The 24,382-nt window shown below is 36.9% G+C and overlaps 2 protein-coding genes across 2 annotated transcripts in view; one reads left to right on the top strand and one right to left on the bottom strand.

Annotated features, from left to right (window-relative positions):
* LOC311077715 (B-cell receptor CD22-like) overlaps positions 1-24,382 on the top strand; it is a 51,746-nt gene that overhangs the window by 17,649 nt on the left and 9,715 nt on the right. The gene's annotated exons all lie outside the window — the stretch shown is intronic.
* Positions 17,399-20,810, bottom strand: LOC311077748 (uncharacterized protein). The gene is made up of 3 exons (XM_084106373.1): positions 20,721-20,810; positions 20,573-20,613; positions 17,399-17,819 (listed from the first exon to the last, which is right to left on the bottom strand). Exons 1-3 carry the CDS (start codon positions 20,797-20,799, stop codon positions 17,562-17,564), a joined length of 378 nt encoding a protein of 125 aa, XP_083962499.1. The 5' UTR covers positions 20,800-20,810; the 3' UTR covers positions 17,399-17,561.

Raw genomic sequence — 24,382 nt, 5'->3', positions numbered from 1 at the left:
AGATAATCAATAATCAATGTGTTTTTCCCATAGGCTGTCCATCCCAGACCTGCTGTTCACCAGTCGGGCTCTTCTGAATATGAGAATCTGTCCGTAAGTTTCTCAAGTCTTCTCAGTTTCATCAAAAAATTAAAAAAAAATGTCCTTAATAGTCAATCAACTAGTCAATAGATACTAAACTTTTCTTTTCTTTCTGTTACGAGATGGATTATAAATCGTTTCACTGACAGAAATATATATTATTTTTTTTCTCTGATTATTTGTACCATTTGTAGTGTTGATTTATGTAAATGTGTGTCTTATTTCTGTTGTAGCCACAGCAAGACGCCACAGTAAGATGAAGCACAAGCTAAACTTTACTCAGCTTTTGTCCCATCGCTGGACACATCCGCATCACAACTACTGATGAAAAATGAAACGCATCTTCAGAGTTTCCATTCTGCAGAAAGTAATGGATTATATTCATGTGACACTAAACAGTCAATGTGTAATTAATAAATGAGTTTAGAGTTGTTTCTGTAATATTTTATATATTTTATCTGTGTATTAAAGAGTCCATGTGATAGATTTTTCTCTTTATTCCTTTTCAAATAAAACATTAAATGATAAAAAGGTACGAAGACTCAACATTCTGTTTAAAATATGTTTTAAAGTGTATATTAAACTGTCCAAGTCACGTGATTTCAGAAAACAAGGCTTTGTTAGGTCATAAAATGTGAAACGAAATTTGAAATTCTGATAATTTGATGCTAAAACAGTGGTTCTCAAACTCTTTTGTAGTGATCGACCGATATTGATTTTTTATAACCGATACTGATACCGATTATTTGCATGTTTATGTGCCGATTACCGATATGCAGAACCGATATTTATTTACTGTTATACTTCTGTTTTTGACACAATTATTACAACACAAATGAACTGAACAAACAATTTTATTTATAACAATCACTCCCTCCTTGCATGCATAAAAAAACTTTATATTTATACACAAATAAATAGAGGGGTATGAGTCCAAAAAATAAAGTGCACTGTTACTAAGTGTCTCTGTTTAAAAATAAAAGCTTTGATGAGGTAAAAAATTAGCACAAAAATTATTCTAACATATATTCAAAGATAGTTGAGTGATGTATCTTTAAGTGGTTCCACATGTTGGAGGTATTTTTGTATTGTATTTTGTATTGAAATGTAATTTATTTTAAACAGTTTTAGAAGGTTTATGTGCCGTTTAATAGGTTTAAAGAGTGAGGAATAATTCACTGGGAAATATTAATTCACTGAATAATATTAGCTGGAATATAACATTGTCAGGAAAGTAACAAACAAAACAGCATATTTGCATTTTCCAACTAGTATGTTATTAATTATTAATAATGTTTTTGTCGGTCTAGATCATGCTTTCTGACAAAGTGCTGTTTATCTATGCATTTACACAGAACTATAACTTACCCTGCAAACAAGCCAGCACTGGCCCTTTACGGGCCCACTTAGGGCTACACTGTTAACCCTTGCTGTAAAATTCTGACAATATTATACCATTTTCCATTAAAACAGTAATATACCGTAGAAAATAAAAGTAGCCTACAGGAATATACTGTGAATTAACAGTGCTCAAAGTCAACACTCAGAGGCTGTTTTCACAATCACACCCTATACCCTCATTCACTATTCCCTACATTAGTTCACTAATATAGTCCACTTGAATGAAAAGAAGTGAGTGAATTGAGACACTGATGAACACCTGATAAGCAGAATCACTGAAGGACAGAGAAACAAGAACAGAAAAAAGAGAAACACAAAAACTACAACTGACTTCCAGCCACACTGAGTGTGAAACCAGTTTACAAACCAGTTTACGATTATTTCTTTCCTACATGTACAAAAGTTCTTGTTGAGAATTAACAGAGATTTAGTTAATAATAAAATTTGTTGTCACCATGATGAAGATCAGTATTTGCTTTAGTTGGTCTCTTCTCTTGTCCCTGGACTTCTTACCTTTCATCTCTCTCTGGCTGCTGTAACGGTGAGTGTATAAAACACATTTGTTATGGCAAGAAAAAGTCAAGAGGAAGATGATCAGGTGTTTTTATTTTTTTGTGATGATGTCACAATCATCCTGGACATGCCTGATTTTCAGTTTTTTTCCTGTATATAGTCATTGAAATTATAGTTATCTCATATTTAGCATATATCTGTGAATCTACAAAATGAAATCAATATTTCTGTAATCAGGTCTTCTGAAGAATATTGTAATCATATAGTGCATTCAATTTTATTTTACTCCTGCTTGGCTCAGACACACACAGATATCAACAATCAGCACATGAATCTCAACAATGGTGAAAAGTTTCATGTCGCAATGCATGCTGGGTTCCAGGATAATATAAAACTCCCAGCATGCACTGCTGCATGAATAATAATAATAATAATAAAAAAGAAATATTGCCACCATTGTTGAGATTAATGTGCTAAATTGTGATATCTCGGTGTTTCTAAAACACAGTGTAGGTCTGTTTCTCTGGTTATGCATCATGTGTTAAAAAAAAAAAAAAGAGTCATTGTATCTTATTGCTGCGTTTTCACAGTGGTGGTAATGTAACACTTTTGATTGAGGATTAAACTCTGAATAAGTGAGAATGAATTCCTTAGTGAATGAACAGGCAATATGATGATTTTGTCATCATAATCATTATAACTGCAGTCATTCATAAACTGTGTGTGCACAAGTGTGACTTGCAACAACACAGCTCAAACAGCAAAAGAAAAATTAATGTTTTAGCATCAGCAACCCAACTAAAGCAAGCACTGATCTCTATAATGGTAACTTCAAACCAAACATTTTCAATTAAACATCTCAATAACAACTTCTGTTTGACAGAAATAAAGTCATACTGGTTAATAATAAGTGTAATAATGTGTAATGGCTGGAAGTCAGTCGTAGTTATTGTGTTTCTCTATTTTCTGTTCTTGTGTTTCTCTTTTCTTCAGTGATTCTGCTTACAATCACTTACATATTCCCTTAATTATCTCACTGCATCGTTACTTTTTACTCGTAGTGTGGATTTCCCTGAGGGGTTGAAAGGGTTAACTGTGTAAGATAAAAAAGACACACCCACAAAATGTATTTTAACAGTAATAAACTGTAAGTTATAAAACAGGTTTATACTGGCAACACTGTTGCCAGTAGTTTACTGTAAAATGTATTTTGTGGGTCACCATTGTGCAGAAGAGTAGAGCCTGTGCTTCAGTCCAGCAGAAGATCTACAAACATTGATGATATGCTGCATGTTGCTTTATTTAACAGGCGGTGACTGTGCAGTTGCTGGTCCAGTGGAAATCTTTTTATGTACAATAGTTTTTTAGTGGTCTCAAATGAAAGAAGTTCACAGTAATACTTTGCTCACATTATTAATGCATTATAAATTTTAGTTAATACATTTAAATGACAGTTGGTCAATTTAAGGCAGTCGGTTTCTGCAAGTGTAATTAGTTAACTATAATTTAGTGCATTTTTACAGAAACAAACTAGATTACAGTAAAGAACTGTACAATTAACAGTATTTTACTGGCAACAGTGTTGCCAGTATTTTACTGTAAAAAAACCCGGTAAGGTCTAACAGTGTAGCCTAAGGGCCCCCAGCGGGCTGCCAGCACAGGGCCCATGAGAATTTGCTCATTGGCAAAACGTTGGCCCCTTAGCGCTGGCCCTGCACGGGCAGCCCTCACTTAGCCCCCAGGAAGCCCTCACTAAGCCCACACAGGGCCCACACTATTAATCTACAACAATAAATCTGTTTCATAAATGCTTTTCAGCTACTATAACGTATTCTATACATCTGAAATGGATGCAGTCACCACATAACTAATGAATTGTCTGAATTGTCAAAAAATGTACAGTAGTCAAAGGGATTTCAAATCAATGTATTTATTAATTACAAAATATAAAACATTCAATTCAGGTTAATACAGGTTAATAAAGCTAATTTAACACTCTGAAAGGGACTAAAAATTCTCTATACAAAAATAAAATAATTCAAATCAATGTATTTGATAATTACAAAATATAAAACATTCAATAATACAGGTTAATAAAGCTAATTTAACACTCTGAAAGGGACTAAAAATTCTCTATACAAAAATAAAATAATTCAAATCAATGTATTTATTAATTACAAAATATAAAACATTCAATTCAGGTTAATACAGGTTAATAAAGCTAATTTAACACTCTGAAAGGGACTAAAAATTCTCTATACAAAAATAAAATAATTCAAACAAAAATAAAAAATACTGGTAACACTTTATAATATCGTTCAGTTGTAAGTAATTTATAAGTGGTTAGTTAATGATGAACTAATCATTTACAAAACATTCATAAATGATTAGCAAGTGATATACTAACATTTTACGTATGCTTTGTAAATTCCATTACAAGTCATTTACTAGTGATTAGTAAATGATTAATTCATTATTTATGAAACATGACTATGCGTTCATAAACGATTAAAAAGTGATATGTTCATTATTGTATGTATGTTTTGTAGATTCAGGTACAAGTCATTTACATTTGATTAGTTAATGATTAGTATGATGAATATGCGTTTCATAAATGTTTAATAAATTATGTTATTTTTTTGTATGTATGTAGCAATTAGAGGGAGCAGAAAGTGTTGTAAATGCCTTGAATACACATACAGATCATTTGTAACAGGTAAGTAACAGTGTTCAACACAATGATGTGTAAACGCATGAAGAAATCATTTACAACACTTTCTGCATCCCCTCATCTAAAGTGTAAACTATTCATCACTTGTAAATGTGTTACACATTATTCGTAGATTACCACTTCAAGAATCATTAAGGCATAAGATCATCGAATCGCATCTACGAATAATGTGTAACACATTTACAAGTGATGAACAGTTAACACTTTAGATTAGGGGATGCAGAAAGTGTTGTAAATTATTTATTCATGCGTTTACACATCATCTATAACAGGCGTTGAACACTGTAGGTGTAGTGCAGTGTAGAGTGTGTACTGCAGGGTATAGACAGCTGTCTTCTCTGAAACACATGGAGTCTTTAACCACTGTGCACCTGATGCGAGCAAAACATACACAAAAATGTAACAATTTATTAAACATTTATGAAACGCAGTCATGTTTTGTAAATGATTAGTAATCATTAACTAATCAAATGTATATGACATAACTGAATCGAAAAAACATACATAAAATAATGAACATATCACTTATTAATCATTTATGAATGCATAGTCATGTTTCATAAATAATTAGTTAATCATTTACTAATCACTTGTAAATGACTTGTAACGGAATTTACTAAACATATATAAAATGTTAGTATATCATTTGCTAATCATTATGAATGTTTTTGACCGTTGCCGAAAATATGTTTGGTGTGCTAATTATTCACTGGCAAAGGTCACTCTTCCCCCGAGGTCTCTTGACTAGTCAGCAGACGGTGGTAGCGCTCTTTTCATCCACCCGCTCTGTCTCTTGAATTCCGCAGCCACACCTTTATCTCACTCTCAATTTCAGAATCAGGAGGACTTGGCTGAAAGGAACATTTTCTTACAGCCTCTGAAAAGCAAATAGGCATGAAGACTCACTGGTTGAAGGTGGCTCGCTGGTGGAAGGTGGCTCGCTGGTGGAAGGTGGCTCGCTGGTGGAAGGCGGCTCTCAGGTGAAAGTTGACTCGCTGGTGGAAGGTGGCTCGCTGGTGGAAGGCGGCTCTCAGGTGGAAGGCGGCTCTCAGGTGAAAGTTGACTCGCTGGTGGAAGGTGGCTCGCTGGCGGAAGGCGGCTCGCTGGTTGAAGGCAGCTCTCAGGTGAAAGTTGGCTCGCTGGCGGAAGGCGGCTCGCTGGTTGAAGGCGGCTCTCAGGTGAAAGTTGACTCGCTGGTGGAAGGCGGCTCTCAGGTGAAAGTTGACTCGCTGGTGGAAGGTGGCTCGCTGGTTGAAGGCGGCTTGCTGGTTGAAGGCGGCTCTCAGGTGAAAGTTGACTCACTGGTGGAAGGTGGCTCGCTGGTGGAAGGCGGCTCGCTGGTGGAAGGCGGCTTGCTGGTTGAAGGCGGCTCTCAGGTGGAAGGCGGCTCTCAGGTGAAAGTTGACTCACTGGTGGAAGGTGGCTCGCTGGTGGAAGGTGGCTCGCTGGTTGAAGGCGGCTTGCTGGTTGAAGGCGGCTCTCAGGTGGAAGGCGGCTCTCAGGTGAAAGTTGACTCACTGGTGGAAGGTGGCTCGCTGGTGGAAGGCGGCTTGCTGGTTGAAGGCGGCTCTCAGGTGGAAGGCGGCTCTCAGGTGAAAGTTGACTCGCTGGTGGAAGGTGGCTCGCTGGCGGAAGGCGGCTCGCTGGTTGAAGGCAGCTCTCAGGTGAAAGTTGGCTCGCTGGCGGAAGGCGGCTCGCTGGTTGAAGGCGGCTCTCAGGTGAAAGTTGACTCGCTGGTGGAAGGCGGCTCTCAGGTGAAAGTTGACTCGCTGGTGGAAGGTGGCTCGCTGGTTGAAGGCGGCTTGCTGGTTGAAGGCGGCTCTCAGGTGGAAGGCGGCTCTCAGGTGAAAGTTGACTCACTGGTGGAAGGTGGCTCGCTGGTGGAAGGCGGCTCGCTGGTTGAAGGCGGCTTGCTGGTTGAAGGCGGCTCTCAGGTGGAAGGCGGCTCTCAGGTGAAAGTTGACTCACTGGTGGAAGGTGGCTCGCTGGTGGAAGGTGGCTCGCTGGTTGAAGGCGGCTTGCTGGTTGAAGGTGGCTCTCAGGTGGAAGGCGGCTCTCAGGTGAAAGTTGACTCACTGGTGGAAGGCGGCTCGCTGGTGGAAGGCGGCTCTCAGGTGAAAGTTGACTCACTGGTGGAAGGTGGCTCGCTGGTTGAAGGCGGCTCGCTGGTGGAAGATGAGTTCTCCTTTAAAACATGAATAGGCTATTCATCAAAAGCTGACAAAATAATAATAATAATATTGCGTGTCAATTATTATTTTCATAGTTTTTTCATCATTAAAGTTTTTATTTCCACATGTTTTAAAGCTATATGTTTAAACTTCTAATAGATCGTTTTCTGAGTGCACTTATCTGAAGCACAAACTCACACACACACACATACTGGCTGTCATTGTGAGTAACTTCGTTCATATTTTTTGTTGTTTTTTAAACTGTCAAATACACGATTCTTGTAAAGAGTGGTGGAGATGAGAGGGCAGATATTGACAAAACACTGACATGGTTTTGAAGCTATTTCTTATCCATTTTTTGGCCTTCTAATGTCTTAAAAACCCTCCAAAAACCTCAAATTTGGGACCTCTATAATTATAAAACCCTGGCTACACATTATACAAATGTAATCAACAGTGCTTTATTTTTTTCAGCTAACTTAGGTGTATTTAACAGTAGCATTCAAGTACAAAATTAAATATAACACTAATACAAATAAAACAATAAAACTTCACTGTATAAATTATACAATGATTCTTAATAAAGCTACTGTGTTAAAGTTCTTAGTCAAGAGCAGTGGGTGATTTTCTCTTTGTGTTTTGTTATATTAGGGATAGTTAACTGTTACCCAAAAAAATCTGTTATCATTTACTCTCTCAAGTTGTTTTAAACCCTAATGATTTTCTTCTGTTGAAAAAAGTTATTTTGAAGAATGTGGGTAACCAGACAGTTGCTGGTCCACAGTGACTAGTATATGTTTTTTCTACATTGGAAGTCAATGGGGACCAGCAACTGTTTGGTTACCCACATTCTTCAAAATATCTTATTTTGTGTTCTGCAAAATGTTGTGTCCTGCACAATAAAGAAATTAATACAGGTTTGAAACAACATTACAGTGAGTAAATAATGACAATTTACATTTTTGGATGAACTATCCCTTTAAGGACAAGTGGCAGCATGTTTAATATTAGGATGCTCTCATTTTAAGACCTGTATGCTCTATCTACAGCCACACATCCAGTTTTCTCTCAAATGTTTTCTGCTAAAATGGCGTTTTTCGGGGACTAAGGCCGCGCCCCCTTGGCGGGCTCTGACGTGTAATGGCGTGATGTTTTTCAACGGCTCTGGCGTGATGCTATCTCATTGGCGCACATGTCAGAGGCGCCCGCGCCATTGGATGTGCAGTTGCCGCAGCACAGCCAATGAGTGAGCCAGACACTCACTGTTGCTAGCTGTGCAGCTGCAAAATGCGTTTTACATTATAGGCTTCAGTAAACCGAGGAAAACTCGTTCCCTACTCTCAGGGAACTGAGGTTACGATAGTAGTGTTCTCTCAAATTCTCTCTTTCACTATAGACATATCACATAACCAACTGAATGCACTGTAGCACGATACTAGGATATTTCTTTAAAACAGATCGTGGAGCCATTTTAATTGTCCACGATCAAAATTCGTGTGCTCAGAGCAGAGCCGTTAGACAAACGTAGTTATAACTTAAGAACTTTTTTTCCTTAGACTTTAGCAGTTTACTGTGACAATCTCACGTGGTAACATACATAATATGGTAAACGGGGTGAAAAGGACAATATTTAGCCTATAGAAGCAAACTAACGTTAGTTAATTGACAACCTAACGTTACTCCGTTGTCACTCGACAAAAACATGGTCTGGATTAACAAAAAAAACAATAGGTACTGAAATACAATAATAGCAGAAAACACACACACTATGGCAAATTTACTGTTAAAGATAATACTCAATTTACAATTAAAACTCACCTCAGAGTCAGGAGAATTCCACTGTGAAGGCAGAAACATCCGTTAGGAAGGCAGGAAGGCGGCAAGTGACGACGACTGCTGCATATGGAACGCCGTTGGGGACAATACCTATTATATGCAACGCGTGAAATTTGGACGCATTAACACGCACAGTTTGTACGCGTCTTTTTGGTCCGTGTAAACGCGAACGTTTTGTACGTCTAAACGCGAAGTTTTTTGTCATGTTATTTAAAGACACGATCGTTTGTATCGCCTTAACGCAACATTTTTGGCCGTGTATTTTTTGTTACGTGTTTCTATACAAACGTTTTCGTCGTGTAAACATGACATTTTTGAACGTGTAATATTTCTGAGTCTTATTTGATGTGCGACATACAAATTTTTCTGTTTTAGTTAAACTGGTGATAATTTAGAGTCAATGATTAAATACATTCAATGACTGCATGAATTAACATTATATTATTTTGTAACGTTAAAGGAATTTGTCCTGTAGGAAAAGTGAGTGGTCTCTGTGATCCAACGACCATAGCCTATTTCCCCTCTGGTTAATGCATTCGAGGTGTCTATTTGGACCACTGCAAATAGCCTACTTGTTGGCAGAACTAATTACACTAGGCCAGTCTACCCTATATGTGGAAAAAGTCACCTCTTTAGTCAGCGGTTTCTGTGGCGTAACGTGTAAAGGGAGACCGGGGTTCTATTCCCACTGACAGCGCTTTTTTTTTATAACTTTACAGTTATTAAACGCAAAATTGTTTTCAATAAAAATGATTTGACTTAAAATTAATTTTAATTCATAAAAGTTACATTTAGGGTAAGGTTAGGGGTAGCTCTAGTCTTTAATATCTCAATAAGTTGCCATGATTTTAATATTGTTTTATAAATCTAATAATCTACTGTCAGTTAAATTGCAGGATGTTTAATGCACAACAATACTGATGAGCAAATAGTAACGTTATCTGTCACTATTTATAAGTAAATAGCATCTAACTGTCTACTGAATCCTGGACTGGCTGCCCCACAGTTTACGTGGTCCGCCTGCTGTAGTGATTCTGTAATGTTTATGTGTCGTATGATTGTGTCTGTGTTTAAATGTTGAATAAAGATTTGTAAATTGTCATAGGCTACTGGTGCTTTGTTTTCTGCTTTTGTATTTGCCTTATTGTTATAATATAATTGTTAAATTTGTGATTGTTACAATATATTGTTGTTATTAGATTATTTTTATCTTTATACAGTATACATACAGTATATGTGTATTAATTATTTCCAGTCAAACTGACATCCCGACTTCAAGGAGCATTCCAGAGTCTCTCATACCAGATTGATGCTGGCCCACTCGGAGATTACTCCAGTCATTTTGAAAAAACAATAGCCACAGTATTTAGTATTTAGCCTTTGCTAACTTTATTATTCATTGTATTTATTAAAGTCGAATGATTTATGGCATTTATTGGCACTATTATGTATAATTATTGACACCCCACCCTGGACCTCACTAATTATTAAACCCTGGCTATGGCCGTATCCAGTGTTGTATGTTGTATACATATGTTAACATATGTTATACACAGGGCTTAATTTGAGCCTGAACACGCCGGAACATGTTCCGTCACCTCCGACATTGGATCCGGCACCTTTTTTATTGGATCCGGCACCTACTGTGTCACTAAAATTAATTGCCTAAATGAAAAATAAATAAATAAATAAATACTGTTTGTGTAGTGTTCAATGTTTGTGACACATGACTTGCGCGCTTGTTGTACGAGTTGAGATTGCTGTCCTCGATCGTTTCACGCAGGGGAAAAATGTCAAAAAGACAGGAAAGTTTGCTTAACTTTTTCAAATACGCTACAGTCAGATCCCAAACAAGCAAAAATCGTTTCCGCTGATCAAAAAGGAGACCACGGTGGTCACAGTAGCCTAGTATCGACATAATATCTCGTTATTTCGACATAATAAGGGGACATTCTAATCTGCATTAAGCCACATTAAGCGTTCTTATAATGGGTTTCTATGGGAAGAAAATGCTTAACGTGTAATTGCGTTCATATTCTGGGCTCATTTGATTTGTTTTTCTGATTTGGGCTTTTCTGATTTTTGTACATAGCATAGCCTATTTGTTAGGATTTTAGTATCATAATGATTAATAAATGCACGCACAATTATCCGTGAACTTGATTTGAACAAATGCCTTTCAACTTGTGTGTGCAAAATTCAGAATTACATTAATGTGCAGAAATTTGTACAAATAGAAAGTATGTAGGCCTACTATACTGTTTTAGCCACACTGTTAGACCTTACCGGTTTTTTTTACAGTAAAATACTGGCAACACTGTTGCCAGTAAAATACTGTTAATTGTACAGTTCTTTACTGTAATCTAGTTTGTTTCTGTAAAAATGCACTAAATTATAGTTAACTAATTACACTTGCAGAAACCGACTGCCTTAAATTGACCAACTGTCATTTAAATGTATTAACTAAAATGTATAATGCATTAATAATGTGAGCAAAGTATTACTGTGAACTTCTTTTATTTGAGACCACTAAAAAACTATTGTACATAAAAAGATTTCCACTGGATCAGCAACTACACAGTCACCGCCTGTTAAATAAAGCAACATGCAGCAAATCATCAATGTTTGTAGATCTTCTGCTGGACTGAAGCACAGGCTCTACTCTTCTGCACAATGGTGACCCAAAAAATTAATTTTACAGTAAACTACTGGCAACAGTGTTGCCAGTATAAAACAGTTTTATAACTTACAGTTTATTACTGTTAAAATACATTTTGTGGGTGTGTCTTTTTTATCTTACACAGATAAAAAAGAGGGGTTCCCTTTCAACCCCTCAGGGAAATCCACACTACGAGTAAAAAGTAACGATGCAGTGAGATAATTAAGGGAATATGTAAGTGATTGTAAGCAGAATCACTGAAGAAAAGAGAAACACAAGAACAGAAAATAGAGAAACACAATAACTACGACTGACTTCCAGCCATTACACATTATTACACTTATTATTAACCAGTATGACTTTATTTCTGTCATACATCTACAGAAGTTGTTATTGAGATGTTTAATTGAAAATATTTGGTTTGAAGTTACCATTATAGAGATCAGTGCTTGCTTTAGTTGGGATGCTGATGCTAAAACATTAGTTTTTCTTTTGCTGCTTGAGCTGTGTTGTTGCAAGTCACACTTGCGCACACACAGTTTATGAATGACTGCAGTTATAATGATTATGATGACAAAATCATCATATTGCCTGTTCATTCACTAAGGAATTCATTCTCACTTATTCAGAGTTTAATCCTCAAGTAAAGTGTTACATTACCACCACTGTGAAAACGCAGCAATAAGATACAATGACTCTTTTTTTTTAAACACATGATGCATAACCAGAGAAACAGAGCTACACTGTGTTTTAGAATCACCGAGATATCACAATTTAGCACATGAATCTCAACAATGGTGGCAATATTTCTTTTTTATTATTATTATTATTCATGCAGCAGTGCATGCTGGGAGTTTTATATTATCCTGGAACCCAGCATGCATTGCGACATGAAACTTTTCACCATTGTTGAGATTCATATGCTGATTGTTGATGTCTGTGTGTGTCTCAGTCAAGCAGGAGTAAAATAAAATTGAATGCACTATATGATTACAATATTCTTCAGAAGACCTGATTACAGAAATATTGATTTCATTTAGTAGATTCACAGATATATGCTAAACATGAGATAACTATAATTTCAATGACTATATACAGGAAAAATCTGAAAATCAGGCATGTCCAGGATGATTGTGACATCATCACAAAAAAATAAAAACACCTGATCATCTTCCTCTTGACTCTTTCTTGCCATGACAAATGTGTTTTATAAACTCACTGTTACAGCAGCCAGAGAGAGATGAAAGGTAAGAAGTCCAGGGACAAGAGACCAACTAAAGCAAATACTGATCTCCATCATGGTGACAACAAATTTTATTAATAACTAAATCTCTGTTAATTCTCAACAAGAACTTTTGTACATGTATGAAAGAAATAATCGTAAACTGGTTTGTAAACTGGTTTCACACTCAGTGTGGCTGGAAGTCAGTTGTAGTTCTTGTGTTTCTCTTTTTTCTGTTCTTGTTTCTCTGTCCTTCAGTGATTCTGCTTATCAGGTGTTCATCAGTGTCCCAGTTCACTCACTTCTTTTCATTCAAGTGGACTATATTAGTGAACTAATGTAGGGAATAGTGAATGAGGGTATAGGGTGTGATTGGGAAAACAGCCTCTGAGTGTCGATTTTGAGCACTGTTAATTCACAGTATATTCCTGTAGGCTAGTTTTATTTTCTACGGTATATTACTGTTTTAATGGAAAATGGTATAATATTGTCAGAATTTTACAGCAAGGGTTAACAGTGCATTAAAAAAAGCGCATTTAGTTTCATATTTGTTAAAATATTATAATGTTATTTTTTTTCCATTTATGTTGATTTATGAAAAGTGAACAGCACGACCGAGTAAGATAGGATGCGCAATATGAGACATGGAGCGGGTCAGACATGATTTTGACCGCTGAAGTTGAAGTTGTTTTGTAGAAAGCCTTTCTTTAAAGTGAATTTCGTTTTGTACAAATTGTATCTTAATTTTAATCAATTTTTCATCAACCAATTGCCTGTATAGGCCTACGAAACAAATATAACGGAGGCGCCCGCGCGCTCACTTCCATTGCACGTGAACTAGAGCACACCCTAACTTAACGAAACTCAGTGTATGCCTCACACAGACATGACAAATACATCAAATACACAAAGCTTGAAATGTCTTTAAACGAAATAATTCAAAACGAAAAAAGAAAAAGGCTACTCTCTGATTATGTAATCCATTAGTCTTATTTATGTGCATTTCTCTCTATAAGCGCGTTAACGGAGATGGCGATCGTCAACTTCATCTTTGCAGCCGAGTCGACACTTTTAGAGAAAACACTTGTTTATTAATAAAAATCAATACACGCATCACCGGATTTACAGATGCACGCACACATATTATTTCGAAATAACGAGATATTGTGTTGAAATAACATTATTATTAATAATAGCCTACATCTTTTAGAATAGGCCTATTTGATTGAATGCTGAAATTTGCCCTTGTTCAATTTAATAAAAATAAAACTTTAATTGTGATCATTAACATAACTGAATATTAAATATTTAGTGGCCAAGTTTTGCGCGGCTCTCCGTCAAATCTAGCACCCACTCAGCACATGCGTTAAAAATTCTCTGGCGCTGTCCCTGCAGAGAAGCTACGTAGGCAGTGAAATTTTTATTTTATTTTATTTTTTTTATGTTTTTTGTTCCATTACCTCCAACCCCCATTTTGAAACGCCGGATCTGCGCTCCGGGACCTCCCACTTTACAAATTAAGCACTGTACATGTGTATATAGCCTGTTATAAGAGGATGCAAACTGAATGCAGTCTGTAAAAGTTCTTTGACAGTTTAATAAAAAATTTCTAAGAGCCATCGTAGAGAGCAATCCACTTTTCCACGTTACCGGAGACAAAAAACCTGCATGAGTACAAACGGGATGAGATGCCACAGCATGACACAGCACTGACATCACAGCCAACGTATAAATGCATCATTGACTCTAAAGTTTTACGCTTGCCTATGTACATGCCAACGTAAAATTACGATCTCATTCACGAACAAATGTTACGTGTGACGTTTGCATAGGTATTTGCTTACCTAACAGCACATCATCCTTCACGGAAAGAAATGTCGTCTGATGTTTATATATGTATACAGCAACGTGCCATCGCATCACAAATGCAAATGAAATCCTAAATAGAGCAACGCTATTGGCTGTTGTGCGGTCTGACGCGACACCCGAACATATACTTCGTATTTACGCGTACAAACTGTGCGTGTTAATGCGTCCAAATTTCACGCGTTGCATATAATAAGTATTGTCCCCAACGGCGTTCCATAGCTGCAGGCTGCAAGCAGCACCAGCGCGTAGCGCGATGACGTTGATTAATCAAATACGTAGTTGATGTTCGACGCATGCGCAGAATTGGATACTTTTAACACGCATATATTAATCTTTTATTTAATGTAATTTAAACTGTAATGCCGAGTTAATGATAGAAAAATAGATACTCAAATAGATATTTCATTAGACAAATTATTCTGTGATTTCAAATCAGTAGATAGCGTATTTAAACTTTATTTAAACAACGAGGGCAAAGTGTTTTGAATAGCCTAAATAACCTATGTATTATTATTATTTGTTTAATTTGTTTAATTCTCACACTCGCTGTGCTATAGTTGGCAGATTATAATAGTTGTAATATGTGCACATCCTTTTTATACCCTAAGAGATTTAATAAATTAAGATGACAAGAATAAAAATCCTGTGTCTGGTAGAATACTATACATTACAAACATCATATCCAGTAAAAAATAATAGTCTTTTTAAAGTTATATTTGTTCTTAGAGTTTTTAAGGGATCATGCGTCGTCTTGTAGACACAATCCAATGCAAATAATAGATTTTTTCTTTTTATTCCTTCTAAGCAGAGTTATAAATGGAAGGTCTTATTGAATTTCACATTCAATTTTAAAAAGCAGCCAAAACGTAATGAAAGTGGGCTACCTAAACAAAACCTGCATGGGCCCAAAGGTACAAAAGCTGCTCTGGGCCCGAATGGGCTGGCCCACAATGGGCCATCATGGGCTTAATGTGGGCAGCCCGCTAGTGTGGGCTGCTCACAGATAGCCCGCGGTGAGCCCAAAGCTGTGGGCCTCGTCTGGGCAAGCCCGCACTGGGCCTGTTTAGGTTTGGTGTGGGCTGGCCCTAGCCCACTGTGCCCGCAAAAAGCCAGCATGGGCCCCGCAGGGGCATGTTTGCAGGGTAGGCTACTCAACCGCGATCTCGCGTGGAGATAATAAATAATTAATTTCCACAGAGCTGTATTTATTTAGATTTGTATTGGCGAAATAATGGTTATGTAGTAAATGATAATATAATTTAGGGTGTTTAAACGAGATAATCTTGTCAAAAGTTTCATGCAGTAGCCGTGCTGAGCATTTCTGGTCATCAACCCAGTGAGTGCGCAGCAATATGAACAAACATTTTTTTTTCGAGACTATATAAACAGATTGAATCTAGATCATGAAATGCCAACTGACAAAGTGCTGTTTATCTATGCATTTATTTTACACAGAACTACTCAACCGCAATCGCGCGTGGAGATAATAAATAATTAATTTCCACAAAGCGGTAGGCCTATATTATTTAGATGTGTATTAGCGAAATAATTGCTATGTAGCAAATGATAATATAATCTAGGATGTTTAAACAACATAATCTTGTCAAAAGTTTCATTCAGTGGCTGTGCTTGAGCATTCCTGATCATCAACCCAGTGAGTGCTCAGCAATATGAACGAACTTTTTTCTCGAGACTAATGGTGAGCAAATACAACAGATAGATAATTAAATTCAGCGCTTTTATTTTCAACATGCACTCATTCATGTCTGTTTTATTTAATTCATGTAAAGTTAAGTCTTTATTGGGGCAGGACATGACGGATTACGCTACGTGACTCCATGAGTTCGTCACAATTTTTTAGAACCAAGCTGCATAAATAAACTATATCAGGCATTTATGTCTCAAATCTCATTTCTGCATGTCTGTTATGTTAAATAAAGTTGAATAATTAAAGCAAAGCAAGCAGAACATATGCTTTACCAGTGCACAGAGTTGTTGTTGACTGATCTCCTCAGACGCGGGCTGCAATGGCGAAATTATCAAAACGGCCACAAGATGGCGCCGTTTATCGGCGAATCCGATATTACAAAACTGATACCCGATTATGGGAAAATGCTTAAATATCGGGAAAATATCGGTAAACCGATACATCGGTCGATCACTACTTTTTTGATCATGCCCTTCATGACACATTGTTCACTTTTCCAAGAATTTGTAAATTAAGAGAAATTCACAATTTTAAAAAGAGCCCATCCCTTGTAACTTGTCACCTGTCAATGACGTAATGTCCGCGTTATCCCAGGTTTACGTTTGTATTGCCATAGTAACCATGGCGACAGACATGGACAACTGCGTTACGTCTAGCGGCACACTCACGCTGCTGTTGTTTCGTCCAAACATTATGGACCATGGCAAGCAGAATTTGGGACAAAAGGAGAACTCTCATACAGCCAACCAACTAACACATAGAATAACATTATAACCTTCAACACACTCAAATACAGTTTAGTATGATATTGTAGACCAAGTCAAACAGCTCAATGGTGTTTTTAGCCCCCAAAGGCGCCGTTGGGGGCTAAAAACACCAAACACCAGTGAAACAGTGTTGCGTTACCTTACTAGTTTAATTTGTTAAATAAACTGATTATAGTGAATAGTTGGTAGTTCGGTAAAACAAAAGTCCTCCACGAGACTCGTGTGTCGCTGATATCTGTCTCTCATTAGCAATCGAGCCCTACTTCAAACCACAGTCACAGTCGGTGTATTCACTCATCCATAAACATTTTCCAATAAACATTATTAGATCCATCGGCATGACGACAAGTTCCATGATTCCACGCTCATTCACTGTGTCATCAATCTACGCCTTTGTTATTGTTTTGAAGAGGTTAGCGACTCCTAGCGGCGAAAAACTACATATTGTACCTTTAACAAAAGGCTGTATCAATTAATTCAGTAAACTTAATATTTTTTATTTTATTTTGTGAAAACAACACAAAAACTTGTGATGCTGACAGAGGTTGGATTATCGTAGCTGTCAGAGGAATCTAGGGTTTTGATGAGGCTGTTGATGAGGATTCAGTGATCAATAGTGTGATAGATCGCCTCTTCTTGAGCAGAATCCGCTGTTAAACTCTGATACACGTGACTCCGTCTACTGGCGTTCAGTTCTGTGTAGATCTGATCTTGTGTTTGTGCTGAAACAACATCTGTGTAGTAGGAGTGTGTGTCGACCGCTTCTGTGTTTGTGTAATCCAGGTTTATGGGTCTGTAAAATTCCTCTTTATCACGTTGAGCTTTGGATGAGTCTGGAAGCCTTATTCTCTGGTAGTCATCCTATATAAAATAAATAAATATAAATAATTAATATAATAAATTAATATAAATATAACACTGCCTTCTTAAGAGTGTATGATTGGATCATTATCACAGTGATTATTATGTTTCTAGCATTTTATATGTTTGGCAGCAGTTCTTCTAACCCTAACTGATGGAGTGTGTGGTTTTCATTACTTAAACAATCATGTAGGAAGACACATAATGGCCATATTCCAGAATGACAATGTCAAGATTCATCAGGCTCAAATTGTGAAGGAATGGTTTGGAGGAGCATGAAGAATCATTTCCACACATGAATCAGCTCCTCTGAGTCCAGAGTTTAAATTCACTGAAAGTCTGTAGGATGTGCTGGAGGAGACTTTACAGAGTGCTGGACTCTTGCATTGACAATACAAGATCCTGACCAAAAACATCACAACAGTTATTTCCATCCAGAGATGAATCTTGATATTGTCATCCTGGAATATGGCCACACTGTTAGACCTTACCGGGGTTTTTTACAGTAAAATACTGGCAACACTGTTGCCAGTAAAATACTGTTAATTGTACAGTTCTTTACTGTAGTCTAGTTTGTTTCTGTAAAAATGCACTAAATTCTAATTCAAATGAACTAATTACACTTGCAGAAACCGACTGCCTTAAATTGACCAACTGTCATTTAAATGTATTAACTAAAATGTATAATGCATTAATAATGTGAGTAAAGTATTACTGTGAACTTCTTTCATTTGAGACCACTAAAAAACTATTGTACATAAAAAGATTTCCACTGGACCAGCAACTACACAGTCACCGCCTGTTAAATAAAGCAACATGCAGCATATCATCAATGTTTGTAGATCTTCTCCTGGACTGAAGCACAGGCTCTACTCTTCTGCACAATGGTGACCCAAAAAATTAATTTTACAGTAAACTACTGGCAACAGTGTTGCCAGTATAAACCTGTTTTATAACTTACAGTTTATTACTGTTAAAATACATTTTGTGGGTGTGTCTTTTTAGCTTACACTGTTAACCCTTTCAACCCCACAGGAAATCCACACTACAATGAGTAAAAAGTAACATTGATACAGTGTTGCAGTGAGATAATTAAGGATATGTAAGTGATTGTTGAGCATTAGTGATGAACACCTGCTGTTAACAAGCAGAAACACTGAAGAATAGAGGAACACAAGAACAGAAAATAGAGAAACACAATAACTACGACTGACTTCCAGCCATTACACATTATTACACTTATTATTAACCAGTATGACTTTATTTCTGTCATACAGAAGTTGTTATTGAAAATGTTTGTTTGAAGTTACCATTATAGAGATCAGTGCTTGCTTTAGTTGGGATGTTGATGCTAAAACATTCTTTTTTTTTTTGCCGCTTGAGCTGTGTTTTTGCAAGTCACACTTGTGCACACACAGTTTATGAACGATTGCGGTTGTAATGCTTATGATGACAAAATCATCATATTGCCTGTTCATTCACTAAGGAATTAATTCTTATTCATTCAGAGTTTTATCCTCGATCAAAAGTGTTACATTAGCACCACTGTGAAACTACAGCAATAAATTACTATGACTCTTTTTTTTTTTTTAACACATCATACATAAACCAAAAAAAACAGAGCTACACTATGTTTTAGAAACACAGAGATATCACAATTTAGCACATTAATCTCAACAATGGTGGCAATATTTTTTTTTTTTTTATTATTCATGCAGCAGTGCATGCTGGGAGTTTTATATTATCCTGGAACCCAGCATGCATTGCGACATGAAACTTTTCACCATTGTTGAGATTCATATGCTGATTGTTGATGTCTGTGTGTGTCTGAGTCAAGCAGGTGTAAAATAAAATTGAATGCACTATATGATTGTTATTTTTCAGAAGACCTGATAACATAAATATTGATTTCATTTTGTAGATACACAGATTTATGCTAAATATGACATACCCATAATTTCAATGAATATATACAGGAATAATCTGAAAATCAGACATGTCCAGGATGACTGTGACATCATCACAAAAGAATAAAAACACCTTTTAAACTATCTCTTGACTTTTTCTTACCATAACAAATGTGTTCTATAAACTCACTGTTACAGCAGTCAGAGAGAGATGAATGGTAAGAAGTCAAGGGACAAGAGACCAACTAAAGCAAATACTGATCTTCATCATGGTGACAACAAATTTTATTATTAACTAAATCTTTGTTAATTCTCAACAAGAACTTTTGTACATGTATGAAAGAAATAATCGTAAACTGGTTTGTAAACTGGTTTCACACTCAGTATTGCTGGAAGTCAGTTGTAGTTTTTGTGTTTCTCTTTTTTCTGTTCTTGTTTGTCTCTCCTTCAGTGATTCTGCTTATCAGGTGTTCATCAGTTTCTCAATTCACTCACTTCTTTTCATTCACTCTGTCAAGTGGACTATATTAGTGAACTAATGTAGGGAATAGTGAATGAGGGTATAGGGTGTGATTGGGAAAACAGCCTCTGAGTGTCGATTTTGAGCACTGTTCATTTACAGTATATTCCTGTAGGCTATTTTTGTTTTCTACGGTATATTACTGTTTTAATGGAAAATGGTATGATACTGTCTGAATTACGCCTTTTTTTACAGCAAGGGTTAACAGTGCATGATGTGTATAATAATAGTGTCTCAATGATTCTAAAATAACACTGATGTTAAAACAACATTATTTATTAATGGTATTAATCAATTAATCAATGAATGAGATTTGCTGTCGTCACCTGAACTGGGTTTGATATTGTCCTTCGGTGAGGAGCAGAACCTGATAAGAACATAAATATGTAATTATCAATTTATTGAAATATGCAGGGACTTCAACAGAAGACGTTTTGAAGAAAAAGACATGTTCTGTTAGTGCTGTAGTCTCACCTGAGTTACTGCGACTGCTGTGTTTCAGGACTTGAAACAGACCAAACAGAAACACGAAAAGCAGAGCGCAAACACACATCAAAGCCACAATCATCATGAACCTGGAGTAAGACTCTGTTGATGCAAACCCACAATGAGTTGACTGAAAAAAGCAAAACCACATGTGTGTGAGTGTGTGTGTGTGTGTGTGAGTGTGTGTGTATGTGTGTGTGTGTTTGTTTTGTAACCTCACCGCCAGCTTCTTCCGGGAACAGGTCTGTGGTTTGTTCTTGTGGATCCTCTGCACAGAAAACAAAAGCGAAAGGACTATAGTTCATCATCTAATAGTTCATCATCTGTATCGAAACCTCAGCTGGCATTCATTCACCACACATTTGAGTGAATTCAGTTCTCACAGTGACTCATTATGAGACGTGTAAGATGAAGACGACGCTGTATCACATCCCATCTGAAACCAGTCTGAGTCTCAGTGGCACCTCAACAATCCCTGTAACTGTTGAACGGTCGTGTTTCTCAGTGCAAATGAACAGATCGGGATTGCATTAATAATCTATAACAAATATACAATACATGGATGTTTTTTTTTTTTGTCATCAAGATTTTAGGTGTCACAGTCTGTGTGACGAATCTGTATATTCCATGTCCTCATGGCTCAATTTACACAAGCTCTTAAAAACCACAGGTACAGTGAAAAAGAGCTTTTTAAAACAGTTGTACATGGAGCTTGAATGTATTTTTTCCACAACAGTTAAACATTAGATGTTTAGACAAATGAAGAGTCAAGTCAGGTCGCCTTCATTTATATAGCACTTTTAACAATAGTGATTGTTTCAAAGCAGCTTTACAGTAATAATAGGATAGGCTCGTTTTTTTCCTTATCAGTGCAAAAAAAATAATCTAAATACTAATATTAATTTTTATCTTATATGCTTGTGTTATACATCAATCGATCCTGTTTAGTGTGTATTTGTTTTGTGTATACTCATAATAAAAACAAAGTGTTGTGCTTTTCGCCAAATAAAGAAAAATAAACATGATGCGAGTTCTGCCTACTCTCCGTCAGTGAAGTCAGTTCTGAAACACGTCTGAAAATGAACCATAACTCAGCGAATACTCAGTCAAATAGGCATACAGACACACAGGCATGAAGCTTGAAGTAATTTTAAAATAAAATAAAAATATTCACAGTTTATGTAATATGTATGTAAAGAGAGAGATGTCAGTCGTTCTCATCTCAGCTCATTATGTTTTAATGTGACTCCGCCCACGGAGACCGCGATATACAAACGCAAATGTGAGGCGACATACAAACCTGTGAAACGCCCACATCAGCTGGATAAGGCCGGTGACACACTGGATGCGTGGCGTAAGCGTCTCAGCTGCGTGGCGTGTCCGTTTTTATTTCGGCTCCCATGTTAACAGTTTAGAGTTTGTACACTGCCTGTGTGAGACGCGCGTCTCAGGCGCGGCACGAGCCGCGTGGAAAACGCGTGCATTCTAGAAATAGAACCGACGCCTATTTTTCACGCGACACGCAAGCGTCTTGGAAGCGTTTCCATGCAAAATTGAATAGGAAAATCTGTTTATATGTCATTTTGACACGAATACATATTAATAAATGTCATTTTGATGTTTAAAAGTGTCTAGGTTTTGACATAAATGCAAATATAAATGTAATTTTACAAAATATTATCGATTTTCAAATACTGCTGTATTGAATGAACAGCTTTTAGCAAACTCTATTGCTATACTGAGTATATTTTTAAGTTCAATAATTTCTATATATATATATATACAGTATATTGCTCTTGTATTCTTTCTTGTGGCTATAGGTGACACACCTGAATTAATGGCTCATTAAGTATGCAGGGACATTGTCTCATCAGGTGTGAACTACTAAATATGCATGATGCTGTTGGAGCGTTTACGCCCCATCCGCATATTGGCTTTCCAAACTAAAAGTGTTTCACAAAACTTAAATCAATGTATTGTTTTATGTGAATGATTAGGCAGGATGATTTTCACATCATTTTGAAGAAAAAACTCTAGGCAACGAAAGTCTTATTGACACATATTTAGTATGTGTTTTGTGGCCTTATTTCAGAAACTTTCATTTTTAGTTTTTTCAATAACCATGCATAAACATTATTCTCTCAAAAATGAAAACATGTACATACATGTGGCTCACATACTATGGTAGCCCTGTTTGTGCTAAATAGAGTGTAATTACACCATTCTCATTGATATGTTTATAAGCAACTGAAAAAAGCACAGGGCATGTCAGTTAAACGTTTGATGTTTAGAAAAATGAAGATGTTTAAGTCAAGTCAAGTCGCCTTCATTTATATAGCACTTTTAACAAGATTGTTTCAAAGCAGATTTACAGTGATAATAGGAGATTACAGTAACAGGGATTGTTTGGCTTTACAGCAGCTCTAGAATAAAGTTATTGTCCAGCTAAAGTTAGTTTTGATTGATTCACTTCCGTTGCAAAGATCATTAGTTATTAACTTAGGGGCCGCTAACACAACACCGTTCTCACAGAAAACTCTCCTCATCACATCAACTGCTCGTATATATTAAGGATATTCATTAGGACGGATAGTCTTCAGCTGTTGTGAATCTCACCTTTGCTGACAGTTATCCAGATCTCAGAGGTAAAGTCAGGCAGGAGATCGATATCTACACCACACCAGTACTTCCCCGAGTCTTCTGGAGCCAGTCTAGAGACGAGAGCCGTGAGAACATGAACGCTGGTGTCGTCCAGAAGAGCCAGTCTCCCTCGTTCAGACCTCGTGTCTCGATGGGTCGTGTGAACACACTGAGGATCTCTCGGAGAAAACCAGCCGCTCATCTGACAGAAGAACTTGCTGTTGTTCTCGTATGTTTCAGGGTATCTGCAGGAGACTGAGATGTTGCTTCCCACAGATCCAGTGACGGTAAGAGCCAGTGAGTTATTCATCAGCCACAGCGCTGACAGAACAAGCACTGCTGACAGAGGCAGATTCAGAGTTATTAGGCTGAATTGTGGTGTTTATCAATGACACTGAAGAGTAAAAAGTGCAATTCTTACTGATTTAGTGTTATGACAGATATCATACCTGAGAAACTATCGTATTTATAGAGTTACACTTCCCTAATGCACATGGATAAACACAAACACAGTGTCAGAAGTATGATCTGAAAAACTGCTCCCTCTTCAGGACAGTGGAGGTAAAGTCTGGCCATTCTCAATGTTACACCATCCATCCATCATAGTGGTGCCTGATTCTTTTATATAATGGAATGAAACTACATGTTAATGCCCCATCCACCCATCCATCCATCCATATATTCATCCATCCATCCATCCATCCACATATTCATCCATCCATCCATTCATCCATTCATTCATTCATTCATCCACAAATTCATCAATCCATCAATCTCTTCTTTCTTTCTTTCTTTCTTTCTTTCTTTCTTTCTTTCTTTCTTTCTTTCTTTCTTTCTCCCACAAAATTATCCATCCATCCATCCATCCATCCATCCATCCATCCATCCATCCATCCATCCATCATATTGTTTCCTGATTCCATTATATGGGAAGGCAATGGCATGTTCCCCTCCCTCAAAGGTGTAAATACTGAACATGCATGTAAACACACACAGTTTGATCTTATTTT

Source organism: Abramis brama (assembly GCF_963993115.1).
Source record: "Abramis brama genome assembly, chromosome: 2".
NCBI lineage: Eukaryota > Metazoa > Chordata > Actinopteri > Cypriniformes > Leuciscidae > Abramis > Abramis brama.
Note: the sequence above shows the minus strand (reverse complement) of the source record. Positions and strands in the feature narration are given on the sequence as shown.